Source organism: Schistocerca piceifrons, chromosome 4, assembly GCF_021461385.2.
Source record: "Schistocerca piceifrons isolate TAMUIC-IGC-003096 chromosome 4, iqSchPice1.1, whole genome shotgun sequence".
Classification (NCBI taxonomy): domain Eukaryota; kingdom Metazoa; phylum Arthropoda; class Insecta; order Orthoptera; family Acrididae; genus Schistocerca; species Schistocerca piceifrons.
The window spans coordinates 3,935,686-3,953,833 of NC_060141.1; the positions used below are offsets into that span (position 1 = coordinate 3,935,686).

General features: G+C 39.3%; 1 protein-coding gene across 1 annotated transcript in view; it reads right to left on the reverse strand.

Annotated features, from left to right (window-relative positions):
* The window catches only part of LOC124794875 (evolutionarily conserved signaling intermediate in Toll pathway, mitochondrial), a 110,963-nt gene that overhangs the window by 29,241 nt on the left and 63,574 nt on the right, over positions 1-18,148 (reverse strand). The window contains exon 2 of the mRNA XM_047258557.1: positions 5,912-6,138. Within this exon, the coding sequence (XP_047114513.1) occupies positions 5,912-6,138 (227 nt within the window). The remainder of the gene's footprint in view (positions 1-5,911; positions 6,139-18,148) is intronic.

An 18,148-nucleotide genomic window follows, 5' to 3' on the forward strand; every position in this document is an offset into this window, starting at 1 on the left:
AACCAGTCCAAAAGACAGATGACTTGAAATGAGAAAGTCTCCCAATCTACATTAATAAGTTAATGTTTCTTCTGCTACTGTGTTTACTAGAAAAAGTTTTTTTTCCCCAGGAACTCTGTATGCTGCCATAAAACTAAATAAAGTAGGTCTTGATATCTCTAACTGAATTGTGGCTTTCCACAGATGTACCAACAACGTAGACACCAAAAATCTTCTTCATGACAGAATCCATAAAGTTCAAGATAATGACACCATAATGATAACAGATGTACTTGCAGCTCAGAACACATCTGAAGATGCTACTGCAAAAGTACAGGGGTAGCGAGGGTGAAGGATAATACAATAACATCAATGTTTTTTAGTTAGTCAGAAACCAATTTCCAGAAATTAGATGTGTAAACACAAAGCTTACTTTTCCAACACTAGAAAGCCCAAGACAGACTTCTTGTTATTTTTCCAACCTTTATGTATTCAAAGTGTAATGGCAGACATACAGCAATGGAACAGTGTAAGTGGAACACCATCATTTTTAAAGCAGCAGTTTCCCTGTTATGCAGTGTATTTATTCAGATCTCACCAAGGATAATACCTATGGAACAGAAGAGCAAATTATTAGAGTAGGGCAGAATCCTAGCTGGAATGTAAAGGGATGTGGCCTCTCACCACTCTTGTTTTTATTAAGTGGAGACATGTGCCACATGGTTTCGTTCAAATCAAAGGAAACACTAAACTTTATGCTCTGCCTTCTGCAGATGTTCTGTATACAATTTACAGGTTATATCTGAGAAATACAGCACAGACGTCAACAACTAAAAAATAAAAAGTATGGCCATATGTGGAAAATACCCAGGACAAAGTGATATGTGTTTGAAAAATAAAATTATAGAAAGAGTGAACCCATTCAGCAGTTTAAGTTGTAAACTATCCTTTCTTGAAGAAGCAGACTTGGCTGAGAAAGCCATCAAATATACAAAAAACAATGAGATTCATTAATAATGTAATAAAAACTTCTGTAGTTCAGAAGCACACCAAAATATGCCTTTATAAGGCCCTAGCAAGATGTGTGCTATGCTACAGCTATGAAGCCTGGACACCAAAGACAAATTATGCAGAAAATACTAACAGTCTGTGAATAAAGACGCATTGAAGAAACTTAAAATGGAACTTATCACACATTATATACAGCACTACCAAAACAACTGGCAAAAACTTCTACAATACATGACCTCACAGAAGATCCCAAACTATACTACACTACCATCCCAATGGTACAAGATCACTAGGTCAACCAATGAAATGATGGCAAGAGAACTTCTTGATGAGAATGAAGAAATAGTTTTTACTTTTTTCCCATATGTATCTTTAACTCTCACATGTATTAGATTTAGGTTTATGTTATCACCTTTTTGTCAGTTTACACATACATTACATTTATTCATGTTGAAGGTAAGCTGCCAGTATTTTCACCAAGTGATGTTGCTCTGCAAGTGTACCTGCATTTCATAATTATTTTCTAATAAAGTGACTTCCCTTCATACCAGTGCATCATCTATCAGCATGCCGAAGACAGCTAAAATCATTGTCTGTCATTTTGTTTGAATGTATCTTTAATAATGACAGTCCCATCAAATTTCTTTGAGGGACACTGGATGTCACTTTAAATTGTGATGATGTCTTCACATTATAAATAACTTATAGATTCTTTTAGTTGGAAATCTTTGGTCCAATTCCATCTGTCTCAGATATTTTGTATATGTGGAAGTGAGCTGAAAGCTGTCTAGAAGTCAAGAAGCACTGCCCAACTGTGGGCTCTGCTGTCTGCAACCCTATGAATGAACATAGTGGGCCAAACATCATTCACTGGTATTTAAAGAATCTGTGTTTGTTTCCATTGGTCTCCAAAAAATTCATCTATCTATCTATATCCAAATCCTGCTCCAGCTACTGCTGGGTCTGGGTGCTGACGAGTCCTCTCCATTTGGCTCGGTCCTCCCACCACTTTTCTTCCTCCACTTGCTGCCAGGTCACACCTGTCCTTTCTACAGATATTCTCACTCCCATTTTCCACCATGTTCTTGGGCACCCTCTAGGTCTTTTCCCATCCAACTTTAGTTTTTCCATAATTTTGGGGAGAGTCTCCCCATGCATCCTCTTAACATGCCCATACCATCTTAATCTCTTTCTTTCAATTTCTTCTCTCATACTTTCTTGTTTAAGGCCCTTTCTAATCTCTACATTCCTTACTCTGTCCATTCTTGTTTTTCCCTTAACTGCTCTGAGAAATTTCATTTCCCCTGCTTGCAGTCTGCTCCAGTCCTTTTCTGCTATTGTCCATGTTTCTCCACCATAGGTGACAATAGGGAAGTAATAATTCTTATACATAAGGAGTTTTGCTTTTTCTGAAACTTCCTTCTTTCAAATCAGGTGTTTTATTGTTTGGTAGAAATTGCCTCCCTTCTGTAACCTCCTATTAATTTCGTTAGTTATTCTTCCATCCCAAGATATTTCACTCCCTAAATAAGTGAAACTTTCTACCACTTTGAGGGGTTCTCCATTCAAGGTAATATTTCCGTTGATCCCTTTCTCTCTTCCAAATACCATTCCTTCACTCTTATCTTTAATTATTTTTAATCCATACCTTTTCATTATTTCCTTCCACACATCAAGCTGTAACTGTACATCTACCTCTTTATCACCCCATATTACCATGTCATCTGCAAAAATTATCTTTTTGTCTTTTTCTTTTACTGTATCTTTAACTGCCTTATTCATTCCCTCCATCACAACATTAAAAAGTGCAGGGGATAGAATACTTCCTTGCTTAAGTCCTTGTCTTATTTCGAAGTATTCAGAGTTCCCCAATGGTGTTCTAATTCTACAATTGTGTCCTCTGTACATTGTCTTTATTACATTAATGTATCCATCTTCTATATGTATCTTCTTCATTTCTTCCCAGAGTCAAATGCCTTTTCTATGTCTATAAAAACCATTATCACCCTTTTGTTACACTCCCAACTTTTTTCCATCAGTTGACGGATAGAAAATATCAGGTCGATCGTGCTTCTTCCTTTCCTAAACCCATGCTGTTCTTCACTCAGCTCCTTTTCTATCTTTTCAGTTATTCGATTTAGTAAAATTCTTTCAAAAAATCTTGGCTGTATGACTCATAAGGGTTATTCCTCTGTAATTTTTACAAAGTCTTTTATTGCCTTTCTTGAAGATGGGAACAATGTCTCCTGTTCTCCAGTCGTCAGGTATTGTACTATTTCTCCACACGCTTGATAGTACTCTATACAGCCACTGCATTCCCACTGGACCTGCTGCTCTTATCATGTCCACTTGTACTTCATCAGGTCCTGGGGCTTTCCTCCCATTCATCTTCTTCACAGCTTTTTCCATTTCTTCCCATGTAATTTGTCCTAATTCTGCTTCCCAACTTCTCTCAATTTCTCCATTATTTGTTGTTTCCTCGTGTACCTGCTCCTCAGCATTTAACAGCTTCTTAAAATGTTCTTTCCAGAGATCTGGTACTTCAGAAGCTTTCCTTTTATTTCTCATCATTCTTATTGCTCTTCACATCTTCTTCAAGTTTTTTTGTAAACTCTTCTCATGCCTTTTTCTTTGCTGTTTAACCAACTGTTTGCTATTTTCACTGCATTCCTCTGGCACACCCCCTACTGGATTGTGGTGCACAGCAACAGTTGCAAATGATATTATAAATTATCCAGAAACTACCTGAAGTGTATCCCACATAGTCACAAAGCACCATCAACTTCCATGGCATATGGCAGCAGAAAACCTCTTCATTTCTGCCTCCATATCCAAAACATCCCAATACTTGCTCAAATCCCTTTCTGTCTTTGCCTACCTGTGCATTAAAATCTCCCATCACTTTGAATAAACTCCATTCTTTTTCTACAAATTCATAACATCACAAAATGAGTTTCATGATTTTACAACAAACTGATGTTCCAGTGACCTACAGAATAGATGACTGCTAGAAGAGGTGTCAGTTCTACACTCCAACACTGAACTGAAAGGTACGCCGCATGACTCAGTAGTTTTTCCTCTATCTTCTTCTTCTTCTTCTTCTTCTTCTTCTTCGTCCTCTTTTCTCTTTTCATTTATTCCAATGTTGACATATTTCTATTAAGTTTTGCATCCATGATATTGACAAAAGTAATAACTGCGCTGCAATCTTCATAATTATAGAAATTTCAGATAATTTGTGTGTTTCAGCCATCATTTTATCATTTTGCATTGTGGTAGCATTATGCTCAATGACAATCTGGACACAAACCTTTGATCCAATTAATGACTCTGTACGACCAAAAGTGACAACTCATCAAGTTAAATCTTCCTTCAAAAACACTGAGCACTTCTCACACATCTGTCTCTCCACTTGTTTTGACTTTGTTCAGCTCTCGTTTCTCATCAAGGATTGAATTTCATTCAAATCATTCTCTATTTTTACTAGTAATTTTCTATTACTGTTACTGAACAATGGTAGGTCATTTCCATCTCTCACTATCTTACCACAGCACAAATATGTCTAGCATGTGGTGTGCAATATTTATGATTTTGTGTCACAGATTGTTCACATTCTCCTTCCCTTCTTAAGTAGAAATATGTTTCTACCTTCAACTTTTTGTTCTATATTACTAGCAATCAATGATGTTCAATAGCTTTGTGGTTACCAGTTGTTACCTCTACACTTACAGAATGAAAAAGTTGGGATAAGTTTGTTGCCAGCAGATCTCTTTCCATCATTAACAGGCCACCTAACCAAATGTTTAAGTTTATTTTCAGAAACTGTGTTTCATTATAAGCTCACATGAATGTGTGCCCCACCCTCGTTCCCTCAAAATATGCGCATCTCCCAGTCTATATATTGTACAATGAAATCTCTTCCAACTCCTTAGGCTTCTCTGTATCATCCCACAACTTTATGTCAAATGCGTGGGCAATAGATTAATATTTTTTGCCCACTTTTAGCATTTATGTTCAATAAGATTATCTTACACTTTGCAGAGTTATTGAGTTCTTGAAGGCCACACATCCTCCCCCCTCCACCCACCACTGACGGACATGACAAATAGGTAAGACATTTCATCTCTAAAGTGAGGTAGCTATTATACACCCCCTACTGGATTGTGGTGCACAGCAACAGTTGCAAATGATATTATAAATTATCCAGAAACTACCTGAAGTGTATCCCACATAGTCACAAAGCACCATCAACTTCCACGGCATATGGCAGCAGAAAACACACCGGAGCATTTAAAAACAGAGCAAGCAGCTCAGCAGTTTGCCTGCATTTACGAAGCTGCTGGCCCTTAGTGATTTTTCTACCCTGACCAGCTGATTCAATGTCCACTATGAAGCATGACTAAGAATACGTATATAGATTCATGCAGTTCATGTAGCTGCATGAAACAATCTTCAAAACTCGAAGTAAGTGTTTATGGGATGTGATGGTCCAGATGCAACTAAAACTAAATACAAATAACAATGAGCTATGAGCAAATACTGAAACAGTGTGGCTCCAGATGACAAAACAAATAGAAATCAGAGCCTTAGTATGAGGTTGTGGATGGGGGAGGGATGGAAGACACTAATGCTGATAAAACAGTGCCGCTATATTTTACATTTTTTCTTATTTGTCTACCTCTCCACCTGTTATAGAAATTATTCAATGCTGTTTGTTTATTTCTACTTTTTGCTGTGACAGATAGGCTTGCTTTCTTCTCCCACACCGTTATCTTCCACCATTATAGTAATTGTTAGCAACAGTTTATAATAAATCACTGAAATTACAAACACAGGAAATTCCACTACAAGAGTGCTTCTGTGTATAAAGTTTACAAGTTTCATGACTAATAAAGATAGTATCATTACTGTACGTATGTACCTGATAAACCACCACTTTTGACTGCAAGTCGACACTGCTTATTCTTTTCATAGCTAATTTGGCAAGTTCCAAATTATCATTTGGTACAGGGTTTGGTAGTGGCCACGGAGATAAGTTTTTAAATTTTGGCATCCAGTACATCATTCTCCAGTATTTACGTACTGGATGTCCTCTCCTGCCAAAAATATTTATTAGAATTGTTTCTAACTCTGCATCTGGCATAACTCCTGCAAGCAAAATACATCACAACTGAGGCACTAAACAACAATCATCAGTTAACATCTGTCATTACAATTAATTACATTGGAATGAGCTGTTGAGAAAAGCAATGATATTAGCACGTAAACTACTTCATGGTCATCTTTGACTGCTAAATTCTTTATTTGAACAACCCACTATAGCAATTTCGTATATATGGCCATTATCAAGTCGACATAACTGTGCTTTACCACATGACAAAACCTAAAAATTATCTGACTTATATGCATGTCATCACATTTGTGCCTACCTAGCTTGCAATAGTGGATTGTTCAAATAAATAATTTTAGTCAGAGGTGAAGAAAATCTCCACCATGAGCTGTCTCCTTTTATATTTCACAAAGTAATGACAGCAATGAAAAAAACCTCTTATTATTTTGTTTTAGTAGCTTCTCTTACAGTTATTATATTATTTAAACGAAACCTGAGAAACTAAATAACAGATTTCTAATTAGCTTATAATTATGTCACCAATTGTTAAAAATCTTTAAAAATACATGGGTCACCATTAGAATTCTGTGCAAGAAGCTAAAATGCTGTGGCAATGAAGGCTTTTTTGGCAAATTTTAGTTATAGATGAAATATTCTCCGTTTATTAGCTGAGTCGTGGCACAGTGTTGTCGCAACATTTTGACTAGTTTCCTACTTGTCGTCTTCAGGTGAAGTCAGGTTCATGTTCAGTTGGTTCCTTTATAACTGCTGCCACAAAGCTGCTGTTCTTCAACATTTTGGCTGTCTCAGGCTATATATGCCTTCTGTGAGAACGACGACAGTCCATCCTAGCAGCTGACAAAGGCTGTTACTGTTAGATGACTATTGGCAGAAGATTGAGATGCTACTAATAAATCCAGCATATGAGCAAGTGAAGAAGGATCCTACATTAGTTTTGACAAGAAGGCCACCACCTTCATCAACAACTGGATAAGGTCAGAATGCTGCACTCCAAAGTGTCGGCACCACTATCCCCAGATTCCCTTCCCTTCCACTGTGGCTTGAAGGTCCCTCACCTCCGGCAGCAATGTCTCTCCTGGAACACTGCTAATCGGCCCACCCATCAGGCCGTCAGCAGAGGAGTCTGTGGTCTGGCTGCTGTAAAGGAACAAACTGCACCCTTCACCTGAATATGACAGATAAGAAACATACTGAAATATTGTCACATGATGCCACGACCCAACTGATAACCCGAGAGAATTTCATTCACTTCCTTAAGTCCTTGATCATTACCCACAAGTTTTTAATCCATGACCTTGTATGCTAAAATTTTGTAAATCATTTTACCCTTCTGATTTAAAGTTACCTCGGATGGATGCTTGAGATGTTATGGCATGGAGTAAAAAAAAAAAAAAAAAAAAAAAAAAAAAAAAAAAAATCGGCAACTGACGGTAGCAGGAAGTACAAAACTCATGCATCAGAGATATCTATCACAGGCATCTGTAGAAGCAAATTTCACAGACTGCATAAAAGATAATGTCTTAATAATGTACAGAAAACAAATGCACCTAGAAAGTACAGATATCTGCGCTCTTCTGCAAAATCTACATCTGAGAAACATCTAAAGACTGCAAATTTTCAGCTACCAACAACATGCAACACTTCAAGCAACTGTATACACTAATTAAACATAATAACGTGATTTGTTAACACTGAACATATATTTAAGTGGTTGGAAGTCTTTTATGAAGTTATTTGTCTGCAGTGTAGTCTTGTAGGGAAGAGAAATGTGGATGCTGAAAAGTTCAGACACAAAATGTGGTGCTGCAGAAGAATGCTTAAAATTAGATGGGCATTAGATCACAATCACTGTCATGGTGACAGATGTTAAGTTACTCCCTCTCTTCATTACTGTCTTTTCTAGTTTATTTTTGCAGTCATTGGACTACTGAACACAAGTACTGAGAGCTTACACAGAGATCACACTTTGTTATGAAAATAAACCGACCACATATCTATTAAGAATCCATTTCTCTTATATGTTGCAAAATGTCTCTTATACATAGCAGAATAATGAAGTCATTTAATTAAAGAATGAAAACTGCAACTGTGAAATGGTAACACTACAAGTTAAATTACCGTTGTTTATTGTACTTTTTATGTGACACTTCCCAAACAATGGCTATAGTCATCCGGTCCTGTTTAACAGTTGTGTTTGTTACAGATGTACACAGAACCAATCATAGATACATTGCATTTTCCACATAAATTAAACATGTGAAACTCTCAATATGAAACAATGGTAACTGCATGTTGGAATATTAACAATATTAGGAAAAGGAAAGATTGCTACTCACTGTAAGAGTTGCAGACAGGCACAAAAACAAGACTATTACACATAATAGCTTTTGTTACACATTAATTATAGCGTTGTGTGTGTACTCGTGCACTCTCTTTGCTGAAGAAGGCTATCGCTGAAATCTATACTGTGTAGCAGTCTTTTTGCTGAGCCTATCTGCAATTCAGTGGGTCATCTTTACAGTGAGTAGCACCTTTCCTTTTCCAAATATTGTTGCTACTCTCAATATCTTTCTCCATGACAATTACTACTTCTAAAGCACAACACTGAATGTACGTTGCTCCCCACAAAATTATAGATTCTCCAACAAGACACTGCATCAACCATAAATCTCTTAATTCCAACACCCTTTTCACAAAATAACTGGAATACTTTTCTTCTATAAACCAATGTAACACTTTTGACTATTAATTCCACTTTCTACCCGATTTACATATTGCATATCTGCAGTGCTGCGGCACGCGACCGCTTCGTACAGAAGCCGGACAATGGATCTTTCTTCCACTAGCACTGGGGTTTTGTTGTCTTTACATGAAAGATAATGCTTTCACAGAGAAAAGGCACACTCGATTATTAACATTCCAGGAGCCAGCGATTAAGTAAGGAGAACAATATCGAAAGTTAAGACAGCAAAATTAGTAGTACTCCTAACGTGGGCAGATCAAGTAATTAATACAGATGAACTGAATCAATCTGGGGAGAAAAGAAATTTATAGTGCAATTTGACTAAATGAAGGGATTGTTGACAAGACTCATTTTTGAGGCATCAGTGTAGGGCCAGTCTGGTAATGGCAGAAAGCTGGGGGTAAGGGGCAGGGGGGAGAAGAAAACTGTAAGAGCACATCAAAGTCTGACTTCACTGAACAGGTCGAAATGGCAGTAGGTGTGGAGAGGAGAAGAGGCTTGTATAGGACAGACTAGCATGGAAAACTATGTCAAACCAGTCTTTAGATTCAGAGCCACAAGAAACAAGAAAAGTAAATGAAAACTTCACTGAACATATGAGTATTTTGTTAATAATAGGTAATAAATGTAAAACAAAACATTCCAAAAAACAAACATTACAAAACAAGCTAATGGTCACTGGGGAGCTTCTGAATGTGAGCTTTCAATGTGCTACAGAAATTTTACAAGGACTGCAGAATAGAAAGCACTGACGAGTAAGAGCCCTAAGCTGCGAGCTCCTGCCTGCCCTTCACAGTGATCACTCACTTGTTGCCACCTGTACCCCTCACACACCCATCACTAAATGTGAACGAAAATAGGACTCTCTGGTAGCCATTCTAGACCACTTGAAAAACTAACAATTTGTCAGAAAAGTTCACTGTAGACCGTAGACTGTATCTCTGTGTTTGTGCAATTAACTGTTTCGCTAACAGCTGGTTTTGAGGACAGGTAAAATCTAAAATTAAATTTACGAGAAGAATACTGGTCGACTAATTACTTATGAAGTTCTGTGCCTCCTTTATAGTTGCTCGGTGTCTGTTCAGGTTGATTCCACAGATGTTGGAAGTAAGGCTTTCATTTTTAAGAATGAACTATGAACTGACCAGTTACAGGAGTTTGCTCTTAGAAAATATAACTCTCAACTTTTTGTCACAAACTAAATCGCTTTAAATCAAATAGTTCACACCACTGACAACTCCACAGTGTTTCTTTCAACAGCCATCTTCAAACTAATTCCTCCATCATACAACACTACTTGGCAGTTGCTAAGGACAGAAATATCACCGGACAGGATCAATCACAGGCAACGATAGACACCGTGAAACATAGCACATACTTAATGGAGGTGGAGTGGTATATTTATAATGAAAAATGGTACAGATTTAACCACATGGGAAAGTAGGATATCAGACATAAGTTCATGTTTGACAGAAGTCAGACTCCCAACATAATGGTCAATATTGAAATCTCAGTAAGGAATACACCCTTCTCAGCAGTAATGCACATTATGCACCTGTTATTCATGCTGGCTACCAAACTGTTGAGGAGTCCTTGGGGCATATTGGCCCACTCCTCTCTCAAGACAGTTTTCAGTCCTTGTGTGGTTCGGGCACGGGGTGCTAAGTTGGAAACGTGCCTGCTGAAAGCATCCCAGGCATGCTCTATATGATTAGGGCTGGAGAGAGTGTAGGTCATTCCATATGTTCAATATCTTCATCTTCCAGTGTGTCCAACCCTCTGCAGTACTGTGTATGCAGGCACTGTCATCCGTACACAAAGTCGGGACCTACCACACTCCTGAAAAGCTGGAATACTGCTGTGGTGTGATAATACCTGGCGGAAAGACATGCAGCAGTGTTCAGCCACTGCGCATAAGTCTACCCAAAACATAATGCCTAGCCCATACTGCAGACTTTCACGAATATTCCACGGTGTGTAAAATGTTACACTCTCTCCTCACAAACTGGTGGCCAGAATCACATACCACAGTGAAGTGGGATTCATTGGAGAACATCACTCTGAACCAATGTTACTGACCCCAACCAACATGCACAAATTACTGAATGCATACAGAGTGTTTGTACACATGTTCACTGCAGGTAACACATCCTGCCCTCTACATTTCCTTTTACTTCATTGGTTGGTTGTTCTGTAGCAATTTTTGGTTGCTCCTTATCAATTGTCAAGCAGTGTACTACCACCCCCACTACTACTGTCACTGCTTCTACATAACTCATAAAATAAAAATCAGTAACTGCAAAGATACAATAAGTTGCAGCTTGGCGGTATTTGAATACATTGCTGTTTTACATCCAAAATGTTTCTTTCACAGTTAAATACTTTCTGTTCAATGTTTTCGAAATAAATTATACACATTAGAATAATGGCAGTAATTTAATTTAAAATTACAACTTAAAATTATGCTGGAAATAAATCTTCTCTGTTGTACATATTAGTTTTATTTATGAAAAAAAAATGTAAGAATAAATTAAGAGTTTTAGAGTTATGATTTTAATTCCAGCAAATCACCTCATGAATTTAATGAGAATATCATATTACATGGCATATGACAGAAAGACCCTCCCATGAACCATGGGCCTTGCCGTTGGTGAGGAGGCTTGCATGCCTCAGCGATACAGATGGCCGTGCTGTAGTTGCAACCACAACGGAGGGGTATCTGTTGAGAGGCCAGACAAACGTGCGGTTCCTGAAGAGGGGCAGTAGCCTTTTCAGTAGTTGCAGGGGCAATAGTCTCGATGATTGACTGATCTGGCCTTTTAACACTAAGCAAAACGGCCTTGCTGTGCTGGTACTGCGATTGGCTGCAAACAAGGGGAAACTACAGCCTTAATTTTTCCCGAGGGCATGCAGCTTTACTGTATGGTTAAATGATGATGGCGTTGTCTTGGGTAAAATATTCCGGAGGTAAAGTAGTCCCCCATTCACATCTCCGGGCGGGGACTACTCAAGAGGACGTCATTATCAGGAGAAAGAAAACTGGCGTTCTACAGATGGGAGTGTGGAATGTCAGATCCCTTAATCGGGCAGGTAGGTTAGAAAATTTAAAAAGGGAAATGGATAGGTTAAAGTTAGATATAGTGGGAGTAAGTAAGTTCGGTGGCAGGAGGAACAAGACTTTTGGTCAGGTGAATACAGGGTTATAAATACAAAATCAAATAGGGGTAATGCAGGAGTAGGTTTAATAATGAATAAAAAAAATAGGAGTGCGGGTAAGTTACTACAAACAGCATAGTGAATGCATTATTGTGGCCAAGATGGACACGAAGCCCACACCTACTACAGTAGTACAAGTTTATATGCCAACTAGCTCTGCAGATGATGAAGAAATTGAAGAAATGTATGATGAGATAAAAGAAATTATTCAGGTAGTGAAGGGAGATGAAAATTTAATAGTCATGGGTGACTGGAATTCGAGAGTAGGAAAAGGGAGAGAAGGAAACATAGTAGGTGAATACGGATTGGGGGTAAGAAATGAAAGAGGGAGCCGTCTGGTAGAATTTTGCACAGAGCATAACTTAATCATAGCTAACACTTGGTTCAAGAATCATAAGAGAAGGTTGTATACATGGAAGAATCCTGGAGATACTAGAAGGTATCAGATAGATTATATAATGGTAAGACAGAGATTTAGGAACCAGGTTTTAAATTGTAAGACATTTCCAGGGGCAGATGTGGACTCTGGCCACAATCTATTGGTTATGAACTGTAGATTAAAACTGAAGAAACTGCAAAAAGGTGGGAATTTAAGGAGATGGGACCTGGATAAACTGACTAAACCAGAGGTTGTACAGACTTTCAGGGAGAGCATAAGGGAACAATTGACAGGAATGGGGGAAAGAAATACAATATAAGAAGAATGGATAGCTCTGAGGGATGAAGTAGTGAAGGCAGCAGAGGATAAGGTAGGTAAAAAGACGAGGTCTACTAGAAATCCTTGGGTAACAGAAGAAATACTGAATTTAATTGATGAAAGGAGAAAATATAAAAATGCAGTAAATGAAGCAGGCAAAAACGAATACAAACGTCTCAAAGATGAGATCGACAGGAAGTGCAAAATAGATAAGCAAGAATGGCTAGAGGACAAATGTAAGGATGTAGAGGCTTATCTCACTAGAGGTAAGATAGATACCGCCTACAGGAAAATTAAAGAGACCTTTGGAGAAAAGTGAGCCACTTCTATGAATATCAAGAGCTCAGACGTAAACCCAGTTCTAAGTAAAGAAGGGAAAGCAGAAAGATGGAAGGAGTATATAGAGGTTCTATACAAGGGTGATGTACTTGAGGACAATAGTATGGAAATGGAAGAGCACGTAGATGAAGATGAAATGGGAGATACAATACTGAGTCGAAACAAGGCCCCGGGAGTAGACAACATTCCATTGGAACTACTGACGGTTTGGGAGAGCCAGTCATGACAAAACTCTACCATCTGGTGAGCAAGATGTATGAGACAGGCGAAATACCCTCAAAACCTTCAAGAAGGATATAATAATTCCAATCCCAAAGAAAGCAGGTGTTGATAGATGTGAAAATTACTGAACTATCAGTTTAATAAGTCACAGCTGCAAAATACTAACACGAATTCTTTACAGACGAATGGAAAAACTAGTAGAAGCCAACCTCGGGGAAGATCAGTTTGGATTCCGTAGAAACACTGGAACACGTGAGGCAATACTGACCTTACGACTTATCTTAGAAGAAAGATTAAGGAAAGGCAAACCTACGTTTCTAGCATTTGTAGACTTAGGTTGACTGGAATACTCTCTTTCAAATTCTAAAGGTGGCAGGGGTAAAATACAGGGAGCGAAAAGCTATTTACAATTTGTACAGAGACCAGATGGCAGTTATAAGAGACGAGGGTCATGAAAGGGAAGCAGCGGTTGGGAAGGGAGCGAGACATTGTTGTAGCCTCTCCCCGATGTTATTCAATCTGTATATTGAGCAAGCAGTAAAGGAAACAAAAGAAAAATTCAGAGTAGGTATTAAAATCCATGGAGAAGAAATAAAAACTTTGAGGTTCGCCGATGACATCGTAATTCTGTCAGAGACAGCAAAGGACATGGAAGAGCAGTTGAACGGAATGGACAGTGTCTTGAAAGGAGGATATAAGAGGAACATCAACAAAAGCAAAACGAGGATAATGGAATGTAGTCGAATTAAGTCGGGTGATGCTGAGGGAATTAGATTAGGAAATGAGACACTTACAGTAGTAAAGGAGTTTTGCTATTTGGGGAGCAAAATAACTGATGATGGTCGAAGTAGAGAGGATATAAAATGTAGACTGGCAATGGCAAGGAAAGCGTTTCTGAAGAAGAGAAATTTGTTAACATCGAGTATAGATTTAAGAGTCAGGAAGTTGTTTCTGAAAGTATTTGTATGGAGTGTAGCCATGTATGTAAGTGAAACGTGGACGATAAATAGCTTAGACACGAAGAGAATAGAAGCTTTTGAAATGTGGTGCTATAGAAGAATGCTGAAGATTATATGGGTAGATCACATAACTAATGAGGAGGTATTGAATAGAATTGGGGAGAAGAGGAGTTTGTGGCACAACTTGACAAGAAGAAGGGACCAGTTGGTAGGACGTTCTGAGGCATGAAGGGATCACAAATTTAGCATTGGAGGGCAGCGTTGAGGGTAAAAATGCTAGAGGGAGACCAAGAGATGAATACACTAAGCAGATTCAGAAGGATGTAGGTTGTAGTAAGCACTGGGGGATGAAGAAGCTTGCACAGGATAGAGTAGCATGGACAGCTGCATCAAACCAGTCTCACGACTGAAGACCACAGTCGGCCGGTGTGGCCAAGCGGTTAAAGGCGCTACAGTCTGGAACCGCGTGACCGCTACGTTCGCAGGCTCGAATCCTGCCTCGGGCATGGATGTGTGTGATGTCCTTAGGTTAGTTAGGTTTAAGTAGTTGTAAGTTCTAGGGGACTGATGACCTTAGAAGTTAAGTCCCATAGTGCTCAGAGCCATTTTTGAAGACCACAACAACAACAATAACAACATGACAGAAAGGAGCACTGCTCGCTGTGTGTGTGTGTGTGTGTGTGTGTGTGTGTGTGTGTGTGTGTAAAAAGTTACATTGACATCTGACCATCTCTTCTGGGTATTAAAAACTGAAATTTATGTTTAGGAAATTTATTTAGTTTTGAATGCTGTGGTATGTTTGCGAGTGCGAATGAGCGGACAACCAATCTTGGCCACAACTGGCAAAAGTTCCATGCGCAGACATGATGGAGCCTGCTTGCTAGGCCATCTGAGTCATCCTGGGCGAGGATCACAGGAATAGCACCCCTTTGTCTATACTGGAAAAACCTTGTATCATTTACACACAGAAACATCCTGCCCTGCAATATTGATAAAAGAATTACCACAATAGTTTTCTAAGCCAAGCTATGATGGTTGAGATACCCTGTACTCATGTGAGACTTAGGTCATCCAGCTGGCCGAACTGCAGAATATACAGATTTTTGGGGCATTCGGATGTGACAGTGGCCAGATGCTTGGCCAAATGAAAATGTGAGGAGAGGCACACGTGTGGCGTTCCAGTCAACCAAGTCTGACCACCAAGAGAGAGGACTGCTGGATTGTGCACCAAGCACACAGTGACCCCGTCTCACCTGCACCTCCCGCCTGAAAACAAATAATGGGCTCCCCGCAACATTCTTTGTCGTCCTGCACCATTGGTTGGAGACTAGTAGCAGCCGGCTCAGGAATTAGTGTCCCACATGTAAGCTACCACTAAACCCAAAACACAGAAAGCTACATTCAGACTGGTGCAATTATCAGGAACTTTTGACTGCTGATGAATGGTGTCACATTGTGTTCAGAAGAGAACTGCAGTTAAGTACGACCATCGATGGAGAGTACGCACGTGACCTGGGGAGAGATCCCATTCTTCCAATGTTTTGGAGAGGGAATGTTACTCCTGGCAGCACGCTGAGGGGAGTCGTCGGATACTGCTTCAGGCCACAGCTGCTAGTGATTAAGAGCAAAACGATACATCACAGATGTCGTGCATCCTCATGTTACCTCTCACGTAACAGTATTATGGCGCAATTTTTCAACAGGATAAAGCTCGACCACATAGGGCATGTGCTTCTATAAACTGTCTTGACTTACTCGGACATCAACTCTGTCCCAATGCCAGTATCCAGGATATCAAAGACAAGTTACAACAGTTGTGGGCCAGGTTACCTTCAAAGATTATATAAGATTTATGACTACCTTGCCAACTGAATCAGTGCATCCCCAGGCCAGGTGGGCTGTAACATAGTACAGGTAAGTGCAGGCAGACACAACAAAAAAGAAAAGACTGTTACACATTATAGCTTTTGGCCAAAGCCTTCTTCAGGGAAAGAAAAATAACACACACACACACACACACACACACACACACACACACACACACACACACACGTCATGCGTACATGATCATTACAGTCTGCAGCTCCTACCGTGTGTGTGTGTGTGTGTGTGTGTGTGTGTGTGTGTGTGTGTTATTTTTCTTTCCCTGAAGAACGCTTTGCCCAAAAGCTATAATGTGTAACAGTCTTTTCTTTTTTTGTTGTGTCTGCCTGCAACTAAACTGGTCATCTTTACCGCAAAGTTTAGAATTGTATGTTATACTCTGGGGAAAATGTCAAGAACAAGTTGCCAGTACATGTCATACAGAAAATTAGAAACCTCCAGATATTTACAAGTAAAGTAAATACACATCTCCTCAGCCACTACTGCAGCTGATAACGGTCTGTACAAAGGTTCACAAATGCTTTGTACAAAGTCTTCCCTTGCAAGTATTCTTTTTGGTACAATAACCCACTGACAAATATTAGAGGTTTGAAATACTGCCTGGCAATAACACAGATGGTGCTTGCTTATCAATATAGTTCCATTCGGTAAATCTCCACTGACCTGGGGTTCTGGGTGACTTTTCTGAACTGTGCACCTTTTCCTAAACATCTCCAGTCCTTTTCCTTCACCCCTCTTCCTTCCCCTTCAACTCTTCTGCCAGAAGGAGAAGCCACTGGCTCCAAAAGCTTGCACAAGTTAAAACCTCTGTGTGCGTGTTCTCCTGCTGCCTCTTGGTGAGTAGATTTGTTTATTTATTCATTTACATTAAAAAGTTATTCTTTGGTACATGTGGCTGGCTGACCACTAATAAAAAGGTATAGAGGCAGACAATGTGACAACATGTTACTGTCTGATAACAGCTCCAGACAGGGATCTCGGGGGAAACAGCTGAGGTGCCAAGTAGGCCCTTATTTAGTCCCTTCCGTGTAAATGACAAACTTTGGTGGACATAATTTTTTTAAAGGCTTGTTTAAATAAAAATCTTGTGAACAACATTTCTTGTACTTTGTTAAGTTTAAAACCACTATGACATTACTCATAACCATGTATAATATTTTCTCCAAACCTGTGAAACTATTCAAGTCTACCACCTCATGCTCTGCAAATTTTCCTTTTGCAGTAATCCCAAATGATTTTGTTGCTTTTCTGCAGTTTACGTGCATTTATTTTAAATGGTCAGACAAGAAGATTAAAGAATAGAGCTGTGTTGTTGAATGGACCTTATATGCACATTGCACCATGTGAAACTTGTGCTGGAACGATAGAGGCAGTTCTCCAGCCTCAGCACAGTGGTTGGGTATAGGGTTAGTTCTTAAGGCTCCGCCACCAATTTAATGCAGTCATAGTGAATTGGGTACAAGGTCTTTAACCAACACACACACACACACACACACACACACACACACACACACACACACACACACACACACGCACAATGCCGTGTCTGGCACTCTTATCCAGGCTGCCATCTAGTCCCTACATGCCCCACTAAACAGCACTCTCCTCTTCACAGTCAGGGAATCATTGAGGTCTGTGGTTCTTAGTCCATAAATGACTTATGGATGAGCCATTAATTACCAACAGCCATTAAACAACCAATCTGCCATCAGATGCATAGCCAATTTTCATCATCCTTGAGAGGGCTATTGGTGTAAATCGGAGTAAAGGTTGCACAGTCTTGGAAGACAAAATAGGACTTACTGCAATGAATATTAGGGCAAGGTCGAATCTTAATGCCACACCAAAGCTCCATACATGTAACAGGTGAGGGGATAAATCGAAGAGGGATCTTTGTGGTGTAGACGGGAAAGTTTTTACACTAAAAATGAGCTCCTGATGCATGTCTTTCAATCTAGTTCGTTGCT